Raw genomic sequence first — 17,733 nt, forward strand, 5'->3', positions numbered from 1 at the left:
ACACGTGTATTTCCAGCCTAAAGAGCTTCCGCTTCCAATCCTCAGTTGTCTGCTTACACAAGTAGGAAGTCCTGAGGGCAGACTGCGCATGACTTGCTCTGTAATGCTTTTGTCTTGGCACAAGCCACGAGGATAACTCTGCCTTGAAAGTCTCGGGCTGCAGGACACAGAGCAGCAGCCTGTCTCTGCTGCACGCACCTCAGCAGCTGCCCTGCTCAGCCGCGCCGAAGCACTCACACTCGGTGACTGAGGAGCCAGCAGAGAGCCATCACAGCCATGCTAAATCACCTGGAAGGTCCTCAGCCACTGGTTTTATTCTGGAAGCTGAAAGGCAGTGCAGCGTTGAGCATGTTTCTTGGCTGGTGGCACGGCATGAGCACATCACCGGTGCGCTGCTGAGCCCTGCGTGAGCCCCAGGGCTCCTGTCCTCTTCCGTGCTTCTGGGCACCGCCGGCAGAGTGCCAGCAGAGCTGTAGCCCAGCAGTCTCTCTAATTAGCAAAGCATTGTTGAGGTAAAAATTCTGCTTTTGAGGTGTAGAGCCACTCTTACCATTTTGCTGGGGATAAGCGGGAAAAAAGGGGCATTGAATTTACTCGTTTGCTGCTTGTTTTTCCTTTGGGTAGGCAGGGAGTTGCAGTAGAGGCAGGTTTTGCTTTGGGGTTTGATTACATTCCTGATCTGGCATGTTTTGGATTCCCAGCCACTGCAAGGCACCATTTTCCGTTATAAGAATCTATTTTCCTGGAACTGTTTGATTTTGTGAAAATACAGTATAATAGGAGGCTGTTACAATCCCTACACATCCTTGATTTCTTTCTAAACAAAACCAAAGTGGAGTGTTTCAGCTAACCCTCTCTTTAAAGAGTCCTTTGTTTTAAAGGCAGAAGATGCCAACACAAGAACACAATAGGGCAGGCTTAAATAAAAACCAAAAGATGCCAAAAGCCTCACCCGACTATTGGCTCTGGTTGTCTGCCAAGAAGAAATTTGTCCCCTGATGGTGTATCATGTAACTACCAATTCTGTGTGCGATCTCAACTTGCAGGCTGGCGTTTGTCCGTATGTTATTTGTTTTTCAGCGCTTCACCTGGAAGGGGCTGTAGGGCAGTGGAGGTCACCATGGGTCACTGCAGTTTGCAGTAATATGTTTTCAGTGTAGTCCAAATTCTCAGCTGGAGACTCTTTCTTGAGATGCTTAAGGATTGTGTGGCAAGGAATTAGTCCCAATAACCCTTAAACTTGTTTAGAAAACGTCTCTATCAGAGATTCTTAGGATCAAGTTATATAATGATCTGGGTTTGACATCTCTGACTGGAGAAGCACATGTGCAGAGAGGGAAGGAATCAATTCAGCAACAAAAGAAAAGACTCTTTGTTTGAAAGATGGCTATAAGGAAAGTAAAACCTACTGACAGGAGACTTACATTTGTACTAGGCAAGGGTCTGCTCTCCTCTGGAAAGTATCTGTGGATGTCCCTTCTTCCGCTGCTCTTATGCTACCTTTAAATCTCCGCGGCCTGCAAGCAGTCAGATGCCACGCAGCCGTTACCTTTGTTTCTTAAGTTCTCTTCTTCTCTCCTGAGCATTAGCAGTCTTTAGGGCTCCCCTCCCTGGCCTCACAACTCTGTGGGCTCAGGAATAAAAATAAAACAAGCCAGGCATTAATCAGTCAGTGTCAAACGCTTGGGGAAGATGAATGATACGGCAGTCTCGGCATTTCCGTTTTGTTGCTTCGCCTGCGTTGCTAATGCTCCTTTCGGCACCGGGTCACTTCAGTGTCCTGCCTGTTTGCCTGCAAAAATATTATCCTTCCAGCTGGGGAGACGGAGGAAGGTCCCACCTTCCCTCACCCTCTGCATGGGGCATCAGGGCATCACCAAAGAACAAACTTGTTTCCAAGTTGCCCCCTTTCTGGGGGCCACAGCCGTGTTACAGTCTCTTCCCTGCAGAAACCTGTGCTCAGACGTTCCCGTTCCCCATTTCAGCCAGGAAGTGCCAGCGGTGAGACCGGATAAAACGCCGTTAGTCAGACAATGTAGGTCCAGGTGACCAAAGTGGCATCCAGGTACCTCATCCCATGGAAACGACCAGCATCTAAATGAGCAGCTCACCGGCTTGGGCTGCAGGAGAGATTTGGCTCCTAAAGCAGCTCAAGCCTCTGGCTAACGCTGCCTTTTGGGGGTGCGCCTGCCCCAGGGCTTTACGCGCACCGAGGGGCAGCGGTATCAGAGAGGAGCAGTGGACAGAATGGGGCTGAGTGAACCTCTGGGGTCAGTAAAACACCCAGGTGCTTGGTGACTTGTCCTGCTTATATCTGAATCCTTCAGCTTTGCAAAATCAGGCTGGAAATATCCCCCTCCTTTACAGGCAGGGAAGGGAGCCCTGGGTGAGATGGAACCTGTGATGCAAGTTCCTGGGCTCGGTGCAGGCAAGAAGCCCAGCTTGCCCCCAGCTTTGCAACGCCTGCGTTGGTCTCTCAGCAGGTCACCAACGCCTCGGACAGCTGGGCAGTGAGGGACGTCCCAGCCTCGCAGCACCGTCTGACCCTTACCAGGCTGGACCCTGGAAGCCTCTACGAGGTGGAGATGGCTGCTCACAACTGTGCCGGCGAGGGACAGACGGCCATGGTGACCTTCCGGACTGGTAAAGGTCAAACCTGTCCCTGGGTGTTTTGCTCTGAGTCAGGGCAGGGCCCCTTGGAGACATCCCACCCCAGCCCTGAGGCACGGGCACCAGCCTTAGGACAGAGGGGCTGTTTCAGCTCTGGAAACCCACCTGCCCTCAGCCCAGAGTGACCCTCTCAGAAGGGAAAGTGGAGGGTGGGACTGAAACAGGATGGGGAAAATCAGCTCTTCCCCTCTGCCTGGGTTGGAGTAAGTCCCTTCCTCCCTTGCTGTCTCAGCTGAACACCTGCAGAACCATAGAAAATAGGTCTGGCGGGGATGTCAGAAGGTCGCTTAATCCATCCTCTGCCTGGAGGCAGGATCAGCCTGTGGGGGTCGTTCCCAACAGGTGTTAGTCCAATCTGTCCTTAAAAGCTTCTGCTGCACTAAAGGAAACGCCAAGCCTTGCCACGCAGTCTGCTCGGCACCGAGCTCTCTTTGCCACTGAAAGGATATTCCAGATGTCTACGCCAAGTCTCCCCTGTCCCCTGGCTGCTTTTCGTGTCTCCAGCAGGTGTGGGGAACGACATTCCCTTCGTAGCAATCTTCCCCGTGGTGGTGGGCTTGCTCACGTGGCCCCTCAGGTCCCCATCTTGTGCTAATTACTACCTTCTCAGGCAGAAATCTAGCAACATTTCAAGAAAACCAATTAAAAGTTTTAGAAAATTAAATATGAGGGGGGCCTATTAACAGTTTAACAAACCTGCTCCTTTAGCTTTAGTTCCTGCCTGCAGGTTGAGTGCTTTGAACCCCTAGGGCTGTTAGAGTCTGGAGAGTATCTACCTCTGCGTTGTGGCTGGAATATTTTCTTTGCTTATGACAGCAAAAATTAACTCCGAGCTGCCTCTCCATGTCACTGATGCCACCTCTCCCTTCTGCACAGGCCGGCGCCCAAAACCAGAGATTGTTGCCAGCAAAGAGCAGCAGATCCAGAGGGATGACCCAGGCACGAGCACTCAGAGCAGTAACCAGTCGGACAACAGCCGTCTGTCCCGTAAGGCCCTCCCTGAACTGGGCAAGGAGGGAGGGTGAGGGGTGCTGGATCTCTTGTGGGTGGCAGCGGCCAGGCCACGCTGGGGTTGCAGTCTTCACTGGGTAAAGCAAGACTGTGCAAAGCTGCGTGGGTGGTCTCCAGCTCCTGACGAGGAGAGGTCCTTCTTGGGCACCTCTGCTACTGCACTTGGCAGGCTTAGGAGAGCAGGCTGTCCCCACCATTAACGCAAGAACTTGTCAGAAACTCTCCATCTCTTGCTGAGTTTCACATGGAGGTTCCCAAAGCCCTGCTGTGGAGTCTGTGAATGGGCAATGCGCAGGACCAGCAAGCTCCTGTGCACCAGTGGGTGCTGGGGGAGCACAAGGGAGAAAGGAGAACCAAGTCCCTGCAAGTCCTGGCATCCTCCTCTCCCAGCCGAGCCCCGAGCAGGGGCGGTTAGTGCCCATTCTAGCAGCGCAGGGTGCTCCACTGGGGTATCTTGATGCATTGAAGCATCAGGTCCTGACTTGTTAATCCCATTCGTTGTTTCCCACCTTGTGTTTGCCAGTGCTGTTATTCAGCAGTGCCATTACCCGTTCCGTGAAATTCTCTCCTTCGAGCCTTATCCTGCCTGTGAGGTCCCCTCCTTCGGTCCCCCACACGCATTCACGCCTTGCCTCTTCTTCCATGGCCACAGCTTCAGTCATCTCTTTCCCTCCCATCTTTTGATTGTTTTCTTATCAAGTTACATTTCTACAGTTCAGAACTTTTCCCCCCTTCCTCCTCACCTGGTTCTTCTCAATCTCTCCTGTTTCCATCTCCTGTGCTGTCAGTCTCCCCTTGCTCACTGCTTCCACATCAGCCAGACCTTTTGCTCTCTCTCCAGCCCTGCACCCACACCTCTCACTGCTCTCCCTCCCCTGATGGGTGCACACACCTCAAACCTTGTCTCATCCTACTTGAGTTGGGAATGGAAAAGGAGCAAGATGCAAACAGGAGTAAAAAATGTTTGCAGGGCACAAACTGAAAGGAGTGAGGATTTGGGTGTGTTAGCTCTGATGAAGAGACGCGAAGGAAGAGAGGATTCTGGACTTAAAGAGCGTGTGCGTGGGTGCAAGGCAGGCAGTCCTTCACCCACACACCGCTCAGCTACAGGATCCTCCAGACAGGGCGAGAGGGATGCGTTTCACATCCTGATGTCCTTCTGTGCCCCTTGCAGCTCCAGAGGCACCAGACCGTCCAACCATCTCCATGGCATCAGAGACATCTGTGTACGTGACTTGGATCCCCCGGGGGAACGGCGGGTTCCCCATCCAGTCTTTCCGCGTGGAATATAAGAAATTGAAGAAGTTGGGAGACTGGGTCCTGGCCACCAGTGACATTCCTCCTTCTCGCCTCTCAGTGGAAATCCCAGGCCTGGAGAAAGGTAGGCAGGTGTTCTCCTCCCTGCTTCCTGGAGGCCTGTAGGAAAGCCGTGCAGTCCCTGGAGGATGGTCAGCCATCTGTCACATCATGCTTAGCCCCGGCATGTGCGAGCAAAACAAAGCCTCCCCAGCTCCAGCCTGAGATGCATGGGGAGAAGCTGCAGATGCTTCTCCAATTTCTCCAGCTGCAAAGACCAGCATGGATTTGACCTCCCTGAGGGAGGCTTGCGCATGCTTTTCTGCATTACAGGATTTAGTTACTAAAGGCATTTGGTTTTGCCATTTACTAGAGAGGATGGAACTTCCCTTAGCCACAGGCAAGGCAGATGGGCACATAATTCCCATTGCACTTCACATGAGAAGAGACGGCATCACTGAGCTGGACAGCTTAAAAGGGACACACATCTGCCCCAACTTAAAAGATCAGTAAAACAATGTTTGGGTAAAGATTATTTAGGCTTTGAGCTTTTAACTGATGTAGTTAATTTCCATGTAGTAGAGGAAGGACGCTTTCCCATACCTGCTTTCAGGTCAGGACATCCTTTGGGGCATCTCTGAATCCAGCCACACACCTTCCAGAACTGCTACCTGACCTCCAGACCATCCAGACAGGAACCGGGGAAGGCACATAAAAGCAAGGTCCATCTAGCACATGGCTGAAATCTGGCTGTTCAGTGTTTGCGTTTCAATCAGAACCTCTCTGTAGGCTCTCTGCCTTCTGAAGAAGATGTAGCCCCTCTCCACAGCCAGGCCTGTGCTCCCAGTTGAAGTCTTGGAAGACTCCAATCTCTGCAACTCCTGTTTTTCCCCTAGGCACATCCTATAAATTCCGTGTCCGGGCACTGAACATCCTGGGAGAGAGTGAGCCCAGCGCAGCATCTCGGCCATACGTAGTGTCTGGGTACAGCAACCGCGTCTACGAGCGCCCTGTGGCTGGGCCATACATCACCTTCACAGATGCCATCAACGAGACCACCATCATGCTGAAGTGGATGGTAAGGTTTGTAGGGGCAGAGGTCTCTGAACGTGCAGGAAGCACAGGGGTGTGGGTGCTACCTGCCCAGCTCATGCATCTTCCAGGTCATCACCCTGGAGCCTGTCACCAGCACAAATGGATCTGGGATCCAATAGCTCCCTCCACCAAAGGAGGACTGGGCTTGGGCCACCTAGAAGTGGGAGAAGTCAGAGAGCCTAGGAAAACCTTCTCACCAGAATCCAGCATTGTACACAGGGGCGTTTCAGCAGATACCCCCAGGGTCTTGACCGTTCTGTTCAAGGAGCACAGTTGAACAACACATGGCGCAGCTGTTTACTCACCTGGCCAAATTCCTGCAATCCATTAGCACCTCTGCCTGTTGTAGCATTTTCCAGCAGAGATGTCCTTCACTCTCACTGGCTGGGCAGCAGTCCTAAGCGCTGACAATCATTTACAGCAGTCAGCTCCAGATGATTTTTAGGAGTGGGCAGGATCTTTTGGATCACAAGCCCAGATCCAAGTGTTTCCAGCAGCTTATTCGGAGGGATGCACTGCCCTCTTCTCTCCTCGCTGCTTCTAGCCAGAAATTGCTACAGGGCAGGATGGGCGCTGCTGATCATTGAAGCATGAACAGTAGCTGATAAAATAATGGATGAAAGACGGCAAGAGCATGTGGAGCTTGGACAGTACTGCCCTGGGTGGGGGAGGGACAGGGATGGCCTCAGAAAGACAAGACTCCTGTGGTCACCGGTTCATGGCAAGATGCAGTTTGCCTGGCAGTCACAAGCCTACCGGAGTCATGGTGAAGGTGTGTTTGCCCTTGGCCCAGCTCAGTCACTGGTGCTGAGGAATTTTTTCTCTTCTGCTGAGAGGGAGCAGAGTACTGGATGCTTGGGGTGATGGGACCAGACTCGTGGCCTGCCTGTTGGCTGAGAGAAGCAGGGTGTGAGTGTCAAATAGCACTGAGCTCTTGGAAGGGAAAAACAGTGGCAACGCAAGATCCCTCTGCTGGGTCTTCCTCCTGTCCCATCCATTTATCCCAACTGCTGGTCACCTGGTACAACAAGGAGCACAGACATCTCTGCTCATTTCTGCTCTCCCTCCCATTCTCTGCAGTATATCCCAGCCAGCAACAACAACACTCCCATCCACGGCTTTTACATCTACTACCGCCCCACTGACAGTGACAATGACAGTGACTACAAGAAGGACGTGGTGGAAGGTAGGAGATCTCAAGAGGCTGCTCCCAGCTGCTCTTTCCTCCTGGAACGATACACGGCCAGAAGGAGCCTTGTGCAGAAGAGGCACAAAAGGCGGCGGCTGCTGCTGTCCGGGCCTGCTTTTCCTAGCACTGCTGCAGAGCGGGGCAGTCGCGTGTTCCCCGAGGAAGCTAACGGCACCATGTGTGTTCCCTTCCCAGGAGATCGGTACTGGCACTCCATCAGCCACCTGCAGCCAGAGACCTCGTATGACATTAAGATGCAGTGCTTCAATGAGGGGGGGGAAAGCGAGTTCAGCAACGTGATGATCTGTGAAACTAAAGGTAACCAGCTTCACCGGGCGCCTCTGGGAGCGCAGCCTGCTGCCCTCCCTGCCTGCCGCTGTCAGAGCACAGCCAGGCGGGTACCATCCCTGCCTGACAGTGCATCATCTAAGCTCAGACAAGGCGGTGGAGGCGGCACTGGGGAGAAGAAGAGGCATAGGTTTGTTGATGCTGGTGGTCAGTATGTGTATGTACCCGTAGCAGTACCCACAGACCCCTCGTACAGAGGCCATCACCGTTTCCCTCAGAGGAGCAGTTACCTTCTGTTTTCCTAAGTATCATGCAGATAGCGACCCGAAAACCAGAAGAGCTAACTTGCCCTTGCTGTGCCAAACTCCTGTGGTTGGTTATAAGCAGGTCCCATGTCGTCTTCCAAGCAGCTGCACAGTCACAATAGGAACAGCATGAAGTCCAAGTGTGTGTTTTAGAGAAGCGATTTTCCTTTTTTATTCTGCTTTAGCAGCCACCATAAAAGCCACCACAGAAGTCCATCCACGCCGCAGCAGCACAGACGTGCCTGGAGGGGGCTGCTATTCCACCTGCCATGCCTGTGTCTAACACATCTCTCTCTCCTCTTTGCAGCTCGGAAGTCTCTTGGTCTGCCAGGTCGTCTTCCACCCTCCACAGTGCCCCCCCAGCAGCATCCCCCACTCAGTGGTGGGCACAGTGGCCTGGGGACAGGAGCCATGGTGGCCCGTTCCAGTGACTTGCCATACTTGATTGTCGGCGTTGTGCTGGGCTCTATCGTACTCCTCATCGTGGCTTTCATCCCCTTTTGTCTTTGGAGAGCCTGGTCCAAGCAGAGTAAGGGTTCTTTTTGAGGGCTGATTTACAAGATGTGCTCTGCCCTGTGGGTCAGACCTGACCCTGCTTGTAGTTGGGTCAAACACCCAAAATGTGAGAGCTGCACATTTGGGGAAGCGGGAAGAGGGCGGGCAGAGGGCAAGTCTCAAATGTCCTGTGGCACCCCATAAAGGCAAAGGCCACCGTTAGCCCCTTGCCCTGCTTACCTTGTTGAAAAGGAGCCCTGGGACTAGAACCAGGGAAAAGGGGCATTCCCTCGTCTTCGTGTAGAGCCCCTTTCCACCATTTGTCTCCAGCGGTGCTTTGGGTGCCGAAATAGCTGCCTGATAGGACAACCTAACACTATCCTTGCTGAGCTTCAAGAAGCTCAACTTCACCTCCGATTTTGGCCTCAGACTTCCTTTTTCTTCCCTCTGCAGAGCAAACCATTGACATGGGGTTCCCAGGAGCCGGGCTGCTGGTATCGTCCTGCCAGTACACCATGGTGCCTCTGAGGGGCATCTCTGCTCCTCGTGCCAGTGGGCATCCCTATGTTAACGGGCAGCCCTACGCCAACGGGGCACACCTGAATGGCATCTGCCCCTCTGCAGGAGTGGGGTATGCGAGCACCGAGACCCGAGATTACAGTCCAGATGAAGTGCCACCGGTATGTGCACACCTGTGGTTAAAAGTTGGTTTGACATGAGCTGGAGGCCATGGTTGCAGTGAGAGGGCTTCTCCAGACGCGGCTGGCAGACTTTGCAGCCTGTAGAAGTAGCAAGACTGGCTTCTTGAAAGAGATTTCCCCTTTGCAGTGGAGTTGGAGGCATGGGAAGAATGGGAAGTTCTCCAAAACACTGATGAAGAGGTGGTTTTTGGGGCAGTGGCTCTTAAGTATGGAGGAGGCAGTGGGCAAAGGCTACTTTTATGGGAATGGTTCCTGTTCCTCCTGAGCAAAGCTCACAGGGAGCGACAATGTTGAGTCTGTGTGTAAACAGTAACACAGGCCAAGGCAGTGCCACAGCTGAGACGATACATTGGTTATCATCCCCAGTGATGCAGCAGTAAGCCTCAAGTGAGATTTTCAGTGCTCAGTTCCACTGTTCTCTGTAGCAAAAGAAACAGTTTCAGCTTTCTCTGCCTTCTGTCATAAGAGCTTCCCCAGCCTGCCCCACAGCTCCGGCTCCCAGATCAGCACCTGCCTGTTAATGCTGCTGCGTGGCATTGCTCTGCTGAGAATCCTTCTCTCTCCTTCCAGTCACACGAGGAGACCAACGCCTTGCTGCAGGCGAGAGTGCTGCAAAATGGGAATGCCCAGCAAGACTACCAGCCCTCCAGGTTAGTCCTGGCTTGTGGACAGGCAGCGGGGAATAATCCAGCGGGACCTACAAGACTACATGCTCACAAAAGCCTGGCCTCGCCGTGCTCCCATCTGTCCCAGTTCACTTGGGAACCAAATCCGTGCAGCAGCACTAGGCCTTCTTGGTGTAAATGCTCGTCACAGAGCTCATTCCTCTTACGGTTCCGGGGGGGGGGCAATTTCATCGTAGAGACAGCCACCACCTGCTTCCCCCTGCTCCCTTTCCTCCCCCTGCTCCTAAGCCAGAGACTGAAAAGCAGGATGAGCGAAGCTAACGTCTATGATGGGATGCTGATAAACAGCTGCCCCAGAATCTGACCAGGGTCCAGCTGCGGGTGCTCTGTGTCTCACTGTTCAGATGTCGATCAAGTAGCTTCCCATGTTCTCCAGGAGGTGCTACTCCTCCCAGCTCCTGTGGCACTCACTAGATGTTGAATCGTGGATACCAGGTCCCATCCCCTCATTCCCATCCCAGACGGGCTTCCCAGTTTCCGCTCTTCCCCTCATTTAGGAACGCCCAGTGCCATTGCATTGATGGAGCTGGCAGAGGTGTTGCGTAGGCCCTATCTTTCGAGAAGGAGAGATTTGTTAATAGTGCTAAATGTCTGTCTGCCTCCCCAGATTGCCCAACTCAAGAACAGAAGACAGCTCTTTCCTCTACAGTCTTCCAGATGACTCCACTCACCACCTTCTTCAGCCACAAGACGACTGTCCTCACCTTCAAGAGCACTTTGTTGGCCTCCATCATCCAGTGATGGGCAACAAAGTAGGAGGCCCCAGCCTGGATGCTCGACGGGATCCCCTGTTCCACCAAGGTCAGTGGTCTGGAAGACTCTGCTTGCTTCCTTTCATTGTTTTAGGCTGATTTTGAAGGGAAATCTCACCGCAGAGCCTTTCCGATGGCCCTGTTCATGCTTCTGTGGTACAAGGACAGTTTTAATGCCACATAGAACAGCAGCATGGAAAGGCCATGCTAGCAATTGGGGACTGCAAGTTGCCTCACTCAGTTTTGGAGGAGACATTTCTCATTTCTCCCAAAGCTTGAGCTGTATGCTGCTGGGAGAGCACAATACCCACCTCCAGTTGCAAAGATGCTGTCCTTTAGTCCATCTTAATTTTGCATTTTCCAGACTACCAGTAAAACAACAAGGTCCCTGAAAAATTAACGTGAATCCACCTCCCTAGGTCCTGATCCATTGATCCACCCCTGCCGCATAGATCAAACTTGTCGTGTGCAAGCATAGGATCAAGCTCCCACGTAGCCAGGACTTCCAGAATGCAGATCTTACTCTTTGATCAGCGTACCAATCCTCAAAGTGGACTGTTGACTAGAAAACTACCACAGCATCTCTCATTTCTGTATGCATTGTAATCATTTCTTGCTCCTTTCACTTTCAGGAAGCCCTTGCTGCCTAGGCCTAGTGCCAGTTGAAGAGGTAGAAAGACTAGACTGCTGCCAGTCCAGAGGAGATCTCCATCCCCAGAATCCAGTGATCACATCTTTGGGTCAGGATCTACCAAGACATCTGAACAGCAGCCCGCCATCACTGAGGCCCCTAGAGACTCATTCTCCCACCAGCTAGGGACCAAGCTGCCAAGCTGCCTTTTGCAAAAGACTTATTCTAAAGAGAAAAAGAGAATGGGTATTTATTTTTGTATAACACCCCTATTTATATATTTATGCACTTGTATATAGATGTATATGTGCCTTTTATAATGCTATGGAGACAGAAGGCATCCTCAGCAAGGTCACAGGAGGGCTCAGGAAACAAGGCAGCAATTGTCCGTGGCACCGGGCTGTTCATCACAGCACAGGACTGAAACAGCAGCGTGAGAGACGTCGCAGGACACGGACCCAAACAGAGCTGCCGCCGCTGAGGTCTAGCACCTCTTGCAGCGAGGGCTTCACGAGAGAGAACGCCATCAGCAAGGCCTTTTCCTCTTCCCGACAGGAAGGTTTGTCCCAGGAACACACTCCTGTGAATGGACTGGAGTTATGCACTCTGCCTAATCACCTTAAACAACCCTTCACATACACGCCATCTGCAGCTGCCTATCTGTAAAGTCAAACCCACGCTTTAACATCTAAAATAAAGGCTTTAGTCTTTTTGGTGGCTGGCTGTATGCTAAATCCTCCCATAGAATGAACCTGCTTTTTTTTTTTCTACTTGCAGACATAGAGCAAGCAGGATGCCTGGGGAAAGGTGACGTTTCCTGCAGTTACAGTTTTGCAAATAGCCACCGATGTAAATATTAATGCTGAGCTCAAGCCAAGAGGGATGGCTGCTGCCTGTGCCAGTTAAGTGACATAAAACTTCTAGTGAGGAGCACAGCTAGAGGAAATTTTCCTTCACCTGCAAGGACAGCTGTATGGGTTTGGTGATGGGGAGGGAGGCAAATTTTGTTTCCTTATCCTCCATCTCCCACCCTGTGGTTTTCCAGCTTCAAAAGCTTTCAGCTTCCAGGCCTGTGGGTAAGGGTGGGCTTTCTCCCTTAAGGAAACGGGATGCTCGGCCCTTTCATAGGGACCCACGGAGAAGGCAGGCTGCAGGAGTACCGTTCGTTTGGCTGTCCTGGGGCCAGCAGGGGCAGTGCCTGGGCCTGGCTGGGGTAGGGTTGGCTCTCTCTGAGCATACACCAGCCAGAGGAGCAGAAACCATTGGCAAAAGGCAGGGAGCAGGGAGGAAGAGCAAAAGCAGCTGCAGGTTGTTCAATCTGTTTAATTAAAAACTAGTAACCAACCCCAAGGCCGCCTGTGCACCCTCAGAAACTCTGCGCTGGAGGAACAGTGCAGCACAACCCCTCCGCTTTGGGGGTGAAAGAAGTTTTCTTGGTAAGACAGGGAAAGTGCTGTAAATGATCATGCACTGCCACCACACTGAATGTCAGAGGCAAAAAAGAGTAAAACCTGAAAACAGAACAGAGCTCGGCTCGCTCTCACTCTGATCAGGCAGGTGCAAGCCAGTGTAATTACAAAAAAAACAAACAAAAAACCAACCAACAACAAAACCTCCTCCTACCAGGTAAATACCACGTCCTGCATGCACTGTGGGTCAGTTTTCTACTGCTATCGAGCAGAGGCAAGCAGGAAAGTATCTGATTGACTCCATACCCACCTTAGCGCTGCAGGCCCTGAGGAGAAAGGTCTCTTTGCTTTCTTTAAACAGCTAGCACTCCCCTCGACTCTTAACTAGCTCGGTTAGCAGAGAAGTGCCATATTCCTGCTAGGATAGTTGGCAAATAACAAAAGGCACCCTCAAGGCAGACCTTTTTTACTATTTTTGAGAACACGGGTACCAAAGATGTATTTGCCCACATGAAACTCATATCCAGCCTTCAACAACCACTTGTTTGAAGAGCAGACACATACACATACACACACACACACGGAGGGCACCTGCCCAGTGCCAATCTCTGCAATGGACTGCTAACAGCATTTATAAGTTGTATGAGCACTCTTTTATTCCCTATCTGTCGCTACAGTCATATTTTGATAGGGGAAACAAACAGAACCTTTTACCACTAAGCCCACGTACAGCCAAAGCAATTAATTTCGCACTTCCAGCTATGACTACTGCCCCAGCTAACCGTGCCCGTTTTTAAGGGAGACTTGTACTGTTCGTTACCGTTTCTAGTGTAAGAAGAGGGAACGATTCAGTTGGTGTCTGAGAGCCCTGGAGTGATGAAGGCTGCAGAAGGCGGCACCCATCTTTTCTGCTAAGGAGAGCAAGGTCTCTTAAGCACCCATCTTTTCTGCTTAGAAGATTGATTTCTTCTTTTAGAAGGGCTGTGTCACGAACCATGTGCTTGAGCCGTGACTCCAGCCTGACCTTCTCTTTGATGTCAGTAGTTCGGGTGCCCCGAAATTCTACTCCCTGTAAGGAGAGGAAGAAAATACCTCCTATAAAACATGGGAGAATGAACAGTGGAAGTTTGTTTCAAGCAGGAAATCGAAGCTTTCCAAGAGGCAGGACAGCTGCGTGACTTTTCCACCCCTCAGTCAGAACTACTTGGAAGTCAGAGTGAGAGACTGCTGACTTAGACTCTGGCGGTCACAGGCAGCTGCCTTACTCCCTAATACAGAGTAAAGAAAACTCTTTCATTCATTTGGCTGTTTCCACGTAACGAAGGAATAATTTTTGCTTGCTGGAAGACATTTTTAAATTAGAAATAAGATGAGTTTGTTTCAATATTAGAAATCAGTGAAGAAAATACAGGGAAGCTAAGGTACTGCCTACCTCAGGATCAGCTCATTCCTCTCCCTTTCTACAAGACCTGGAGCAGCCATCCAGCCTGCGCCACTAGACAATATTAGCTCGAAGTGCTGACTGCAGAGCAGGATGTAAGACCAGAGCCGGTGAGAGCCAGGTGATCCCTTACCCGTTTCTGAACACTTCCAAACCTGCACGTAGCACAGCAGCTAAGAGGCTTACCAGATCATTCTTTAGTGAATCCAGCTTGGTTTCAAGTTGCTGCTTTTCAAGGCAAAACTGGTTCAGCTGCTGCAGCTTGCTGGTGTTTTCCTTTGTCAGCTTCATTAGCTGCTGCTGCAGGTCTAAGATTCTTTCCTAGAAAGATATAAAAGGTTGAGCTGGGATGAAAGAGGACAAAAAAAGCCAAGTGGGAAAGAAGTGCTAGGCACAAGTGCCACAGAAGAGAGCTAAACAACAGACTGATCCTGCATACACCACCTGACCCCCTAGTGCCTTTAGCACAATCTGTCATCGTCTTTATTTTTTTAATATTGCAAATACTTAGGTAGATAAAGCAGTTAGGCAAAAGTGTGGGAAAGAGAAAGCCATTAGGTACATAGCACTTCCCTATGTGCCCTTCTGTAAGGGCAGCAGAAGAGCGGTGCCTGTTCGCACCACAGTAGCTGAGCCTTGGGCTCCCCGATAGAGACATAAGGTTTTCCGACTGCACAGACTGGCATCCCAGGCATGAGTCAGGGCTCACGAGAGCCCCCTGCTCAAATAGTTTGTCACCAAAGGCAGTGAGAGGAGGCAGCAGGTTCTGTATCCCAGCTGAAAACCGAAGGAAAGCACTCCGGAAGAGCTTCACATAGGGACTGAAGTAGAAGGATGCATTTGAGGAAAGTAAAACAAAAAGATTATCAACTAACTCCATGAGAAAATAGGATGCGTGTCAACAGCTGGAACAGAGGTAGAAATCATTATGGGAAATGGGAGTTGGCCATTATGGCCCAACTATTAACGACAAGTGAAAAAAACCCAAACATGAACATGTTCGCGAAAGGTTTTAGTGTAACTATTCAGCCCCAGGGAAATGAAGCCTCAACAGATCATCACAACGCATCCCCCTCCTTTTCCTGCTCCTTACCTCCCACTCTTTGAGCTCCTGGGAGTGCACATATTCTTTCTCCATTATTTGCACTTTCAACTCTTCCATGCGTATGTTAACAGAGTGTGCTTGAACTGCTTCAAAATCCACCAGCCGGCCAAACTTCTTCATCATCAGATGATTGCACTTCTCTTCCAGTCCTAGCAGAGGGGGCAGAGCACAAATGGCATCGCTGCCTTTCAGTGGTTAAGGACCTTACCCCCAGCTTTTTGTCTGAGCTCTTTGGTATTTGCTCTGTAATAAATAATTCACACAAAGCCACACAGAGCCAACAACAGAATATTGCTGTTTGTCCTTGCCCATGACCATGTCTGTGTGGTCACTAAGCCACACTCTGAGCCAGTTCTAGTAAGCCACTCCCACACCAAAGGCTATATAGGGCCCCTGCAGGTTTGGTGGTGCTAGACACATTTTTGGGTTTGGTCCTTGGGAAAGCGTTTCAAATAGGGCTTGTTTCACTCTTCTTATGTTACACAGAGGACGATATTGCCAAAAAAAGTGTATGCTTTAGGGAAAGTACTTTTTTCTGAGCAGTTCTGGTTTACGGCCAGAAACAGCAATCACGTGCCCTAACTTCAAGTGTCTCATCTCAGTCAACTCTCCTTACACTAAGTTCCCAAATTATTTCACACAGCCTAATGACTCTGCAGTGCTGGAGAACTACCAGTACTTCATCAAAACAGTCCACTTGATCTGCTCGTTCTGTTTTATTTTCTGCAGTAACCAGCTGTGACATCTGTGTGAGTGTAAAGACAGACATCTGGTGAGTTACCCCCACGCAGTGAGGGGGACAGAATGAGCATTAGTATGCTGTGCTGTTCAAAGTCTCTGTTACTCACGTCGAATCTCTATCTCCATCTCCTTTTTTTCCCGGACAAGCTGCTTATGTTGCTCCTGGGCCTTCTTATAGATCCCTCTTTGCATTATCTTTTCATTACGTAGGTCCACAATTCTCTTCTGCAGATACTGTAAGGACTGCCTGGTAAATACCAAAGCCTGGGAGAAGTCACTGGGCATCTCCCCATTAACCAAGTACTCCACCTGCGAGAAACAGCCGTAAGCAAGGCTGACTTTTATTAAGGGTGCTGGTGATCTCTCTGGATAAGAAATGTGTGAGCATTAGAGAACTAATGAGTGAGGCAATAGTAAGCACAGGCAACTCTCATGTTTTGGGCCAGGGAATCACACTACCACTCAGCAAAGCTCAAAGACTACTTAAAGCTGTGCTGACTGCCTACATATAAAGCTGTTGACCATCCTGTGGCACCTGAAACCAAGGAGGAATAAGGGGCTCCCTGTCAACTGTACTTTGGAATGATCTGGGAGCTGCAGGATTGTGGAGTCAGGCCTCAGACTCTTATGTCTTTATTACCAACCTTTTAATGAATGGTGAAAGAACAAATGGAGAGAGCTGAGCTTGCCTTAGAGGTATATTGGCCAGAACAGGCAGAGGCCTCTCTTCTCTCTCTGAGGACAAGATTCAGCCCAGAGTAAACAACAGTATTGTCTTGAGTTTTCCTCTTAATTTTCTACTTATCATCCCCGCGCTAGCAGCTGTGTAGATGAATGCACTGCATCCAGTCCAGCATTATTGAATTGAGCAAAACTCCCACTAGTTTAGTTTGGGGGATTTTTTTGGCTTGGTTTTTTGGAGTGGTTTTTTTCCAGGAGAACATCAGTAGGTATGGACCTGAAGGAAAATCCCATGCCAAATCTATAAAACACTTGAAGATTATGCACGTTTCAGCAATGGGCTGACCTGCCTGCCCTTACCCTTTTTATGTCAGTATAGGAGAAAGAAACAAAAACAATAGCAGCATGAAGTTCAATTAATACTTCACTCCCAGGACACTGGTGAATCAGGAGCTAAGGGCCTCAAAGAACAGTAACACCATTGTTTAGACGTACACGGCCATTCTGCACCTGCAGACGCACAGCATCCTGAATTACCTGATGGAGTTTCAAAGGCACGACTACATATAGCTCATTCAGTCTCTGCTGCTTTTCCCACTGAAAGGTCTCCAGTTCTCCGTCTGCAGTGTCCAGACTGGTTTCCACTACTTTTGCCTGCAGAAAGACAAATTGTGGACAAACAAAAACCCTGTAGTACTCAAATACATAAGGCAGCAAGATTCTATGTTAGAGTTCCTGATCCAAAAGAGAAAGAAGTATTTTTTTTAAAAAAAAAAAAGTGTTTTTTTTCTACATACGATGACAGGTGGGTTTCAAAGGCAAACACAAGGCTCATCTACATATGCAAGCAAGATTCTACCCTGAATACCTCTGTACACAGGTACACTCGCAAACATCTCCTTTAGTAGAGAAGCCCTGTATGTATCAAGAGACCGCTGCTTGGTTTACTGTCTAAAACACTTCTAGATCTACAGAGCCCACAATACATTTTTTACTGTGTTATGCCTGGAAATGCTTATTGATTCTGCATGAGAAAGAAACAATTCAGACTCAAATGTCAGACCTCAGGGTGAATATGTGGCAGCTGGCACTTAGGAAAGCCTTTAAAAACTAAACAAAAAATGTTGTAAGTTAAGCATATTTGATGGAACATTTTTGAGGCACAATAAAAGCAAGGCTTGCATAATGTTATTTTGGCAGAAGTCTCTCTCTATCCCGGATAACCCTTCAAATTGAT

General features: G+C 50.1%; 2 protein-coding genes across 5 annotated transcripts in view; one reads left to right on the forward strand and one right to left on the reverse strand.

Annotated features, from left to right (window-relative positions):
- Positions 1 to 11,830, forward strand: part of BOC (BOC cell adhesion associated, oncogene regulated) — a 56,995-nt gene extending 45,165 nt beyond the window's left edge. Inside the window, exons 9-19 of one of the 4 annotated variants that reach the window (XM_037389850.1) lie at positions 2,481 to 2,649; positions 3,547 to 3,657; positions 4,856 to 5,062; positions 5,874 to 6,055; positions 7,153 to 7,258; positions 7,457 to 7,579; positions 8,162 to 8,383; positions 8,803 to 9,029; positions 9,621 to 9,700; positions 10,344 to 10,537; positions 11,121 to 11,830. In XM_037389850.1, the coding sequence (XP_037245747.1) occupies positions 2,481 to 2,649; positions 3,547 to 3,657; positions 4,856 to 5,062; positions 5,874 to 6,055; positions 7,153 to 7,258; positions 7,457 to 7,579; positions 8,162 to 8,383; positions 8,803 to 9,029; positions 9,621 to 9,700; positions 10,344 to 10,537; positions 11,121 to 11,305 (1,806 nt within the window). In that variant the 3' untranslated portion in view covers positions 11,306 to 11,830. The remainder of the gene's footprint in view (positions 1 to 2,480; positions 2,650 to 3,546; positions 3,658 to 4,855; positions 5,063 to 5,873; positions 6,056 to 7,152; positions 7,259 to 7,456; positions 7,580 to 8,161; positions 8,384 to 8,802; positions 9,030 to 9,620; positions 9,701 to 10,343; positions 10,538 to 11,120) is intronic. The other 3 variants (XM_037389851.1, XM_037389852.1, XM_037389853.1) reach the window with 3 other exon arrangements.
- A 577-nt stretch (positions 11,831 to 12,407) lies between these two features.
- CFAP44 (cilia and flagella associated protein 44) overlaps positions 12,408 to 17,733 on the reverse strand; it is a 41,720-nt gene continuing 36,394 nt past the window's right edge. Inside the window, exons 30-34 of the mRNA XM_037389793.1 lie at positions 17,034 to 17,150; positions 15,923 to 16,124; positions 15,063 to 15,223; positions 14,156 to 14,290; positions 12,408 to 13,597 (exon numbers count right to left, since the gene is read on the reverse strand). Of these exons, the coding sequence (XP_037245690.1) occupies positions 13,322 to 13,597; positions 14,156 to 14,290; positions 15,063 to 15,223; positions 15,923 to 16,124; positions 17,034 to 17,150 (891 nt within the window). The 3' untranslated portion in view covers positions 12,408 to 13,321. The remainder of the gene's footprint in view (positions 13,598 to 14,155; positions 14,291 to 15,062; positions 15,224 to 15,922; positions 16,125 to 17,033; positions 17,151 to 17,733) is intronic.

The sequence above is a fragment of the Falco rusticolus genome, chromosome 5 (assembly GCF_015220075.1).
Source record: "Falco rusticolus isolate bFalRus1 chromosome 5, bFalRus1.pri, whole genome shotgun sequence".
NCBI classification, from domain to species: Eukaryota; Metazoa; Chordata; class Aves; order Falconiformes; family Falconidae; genus Falco; species Falco rusticolus.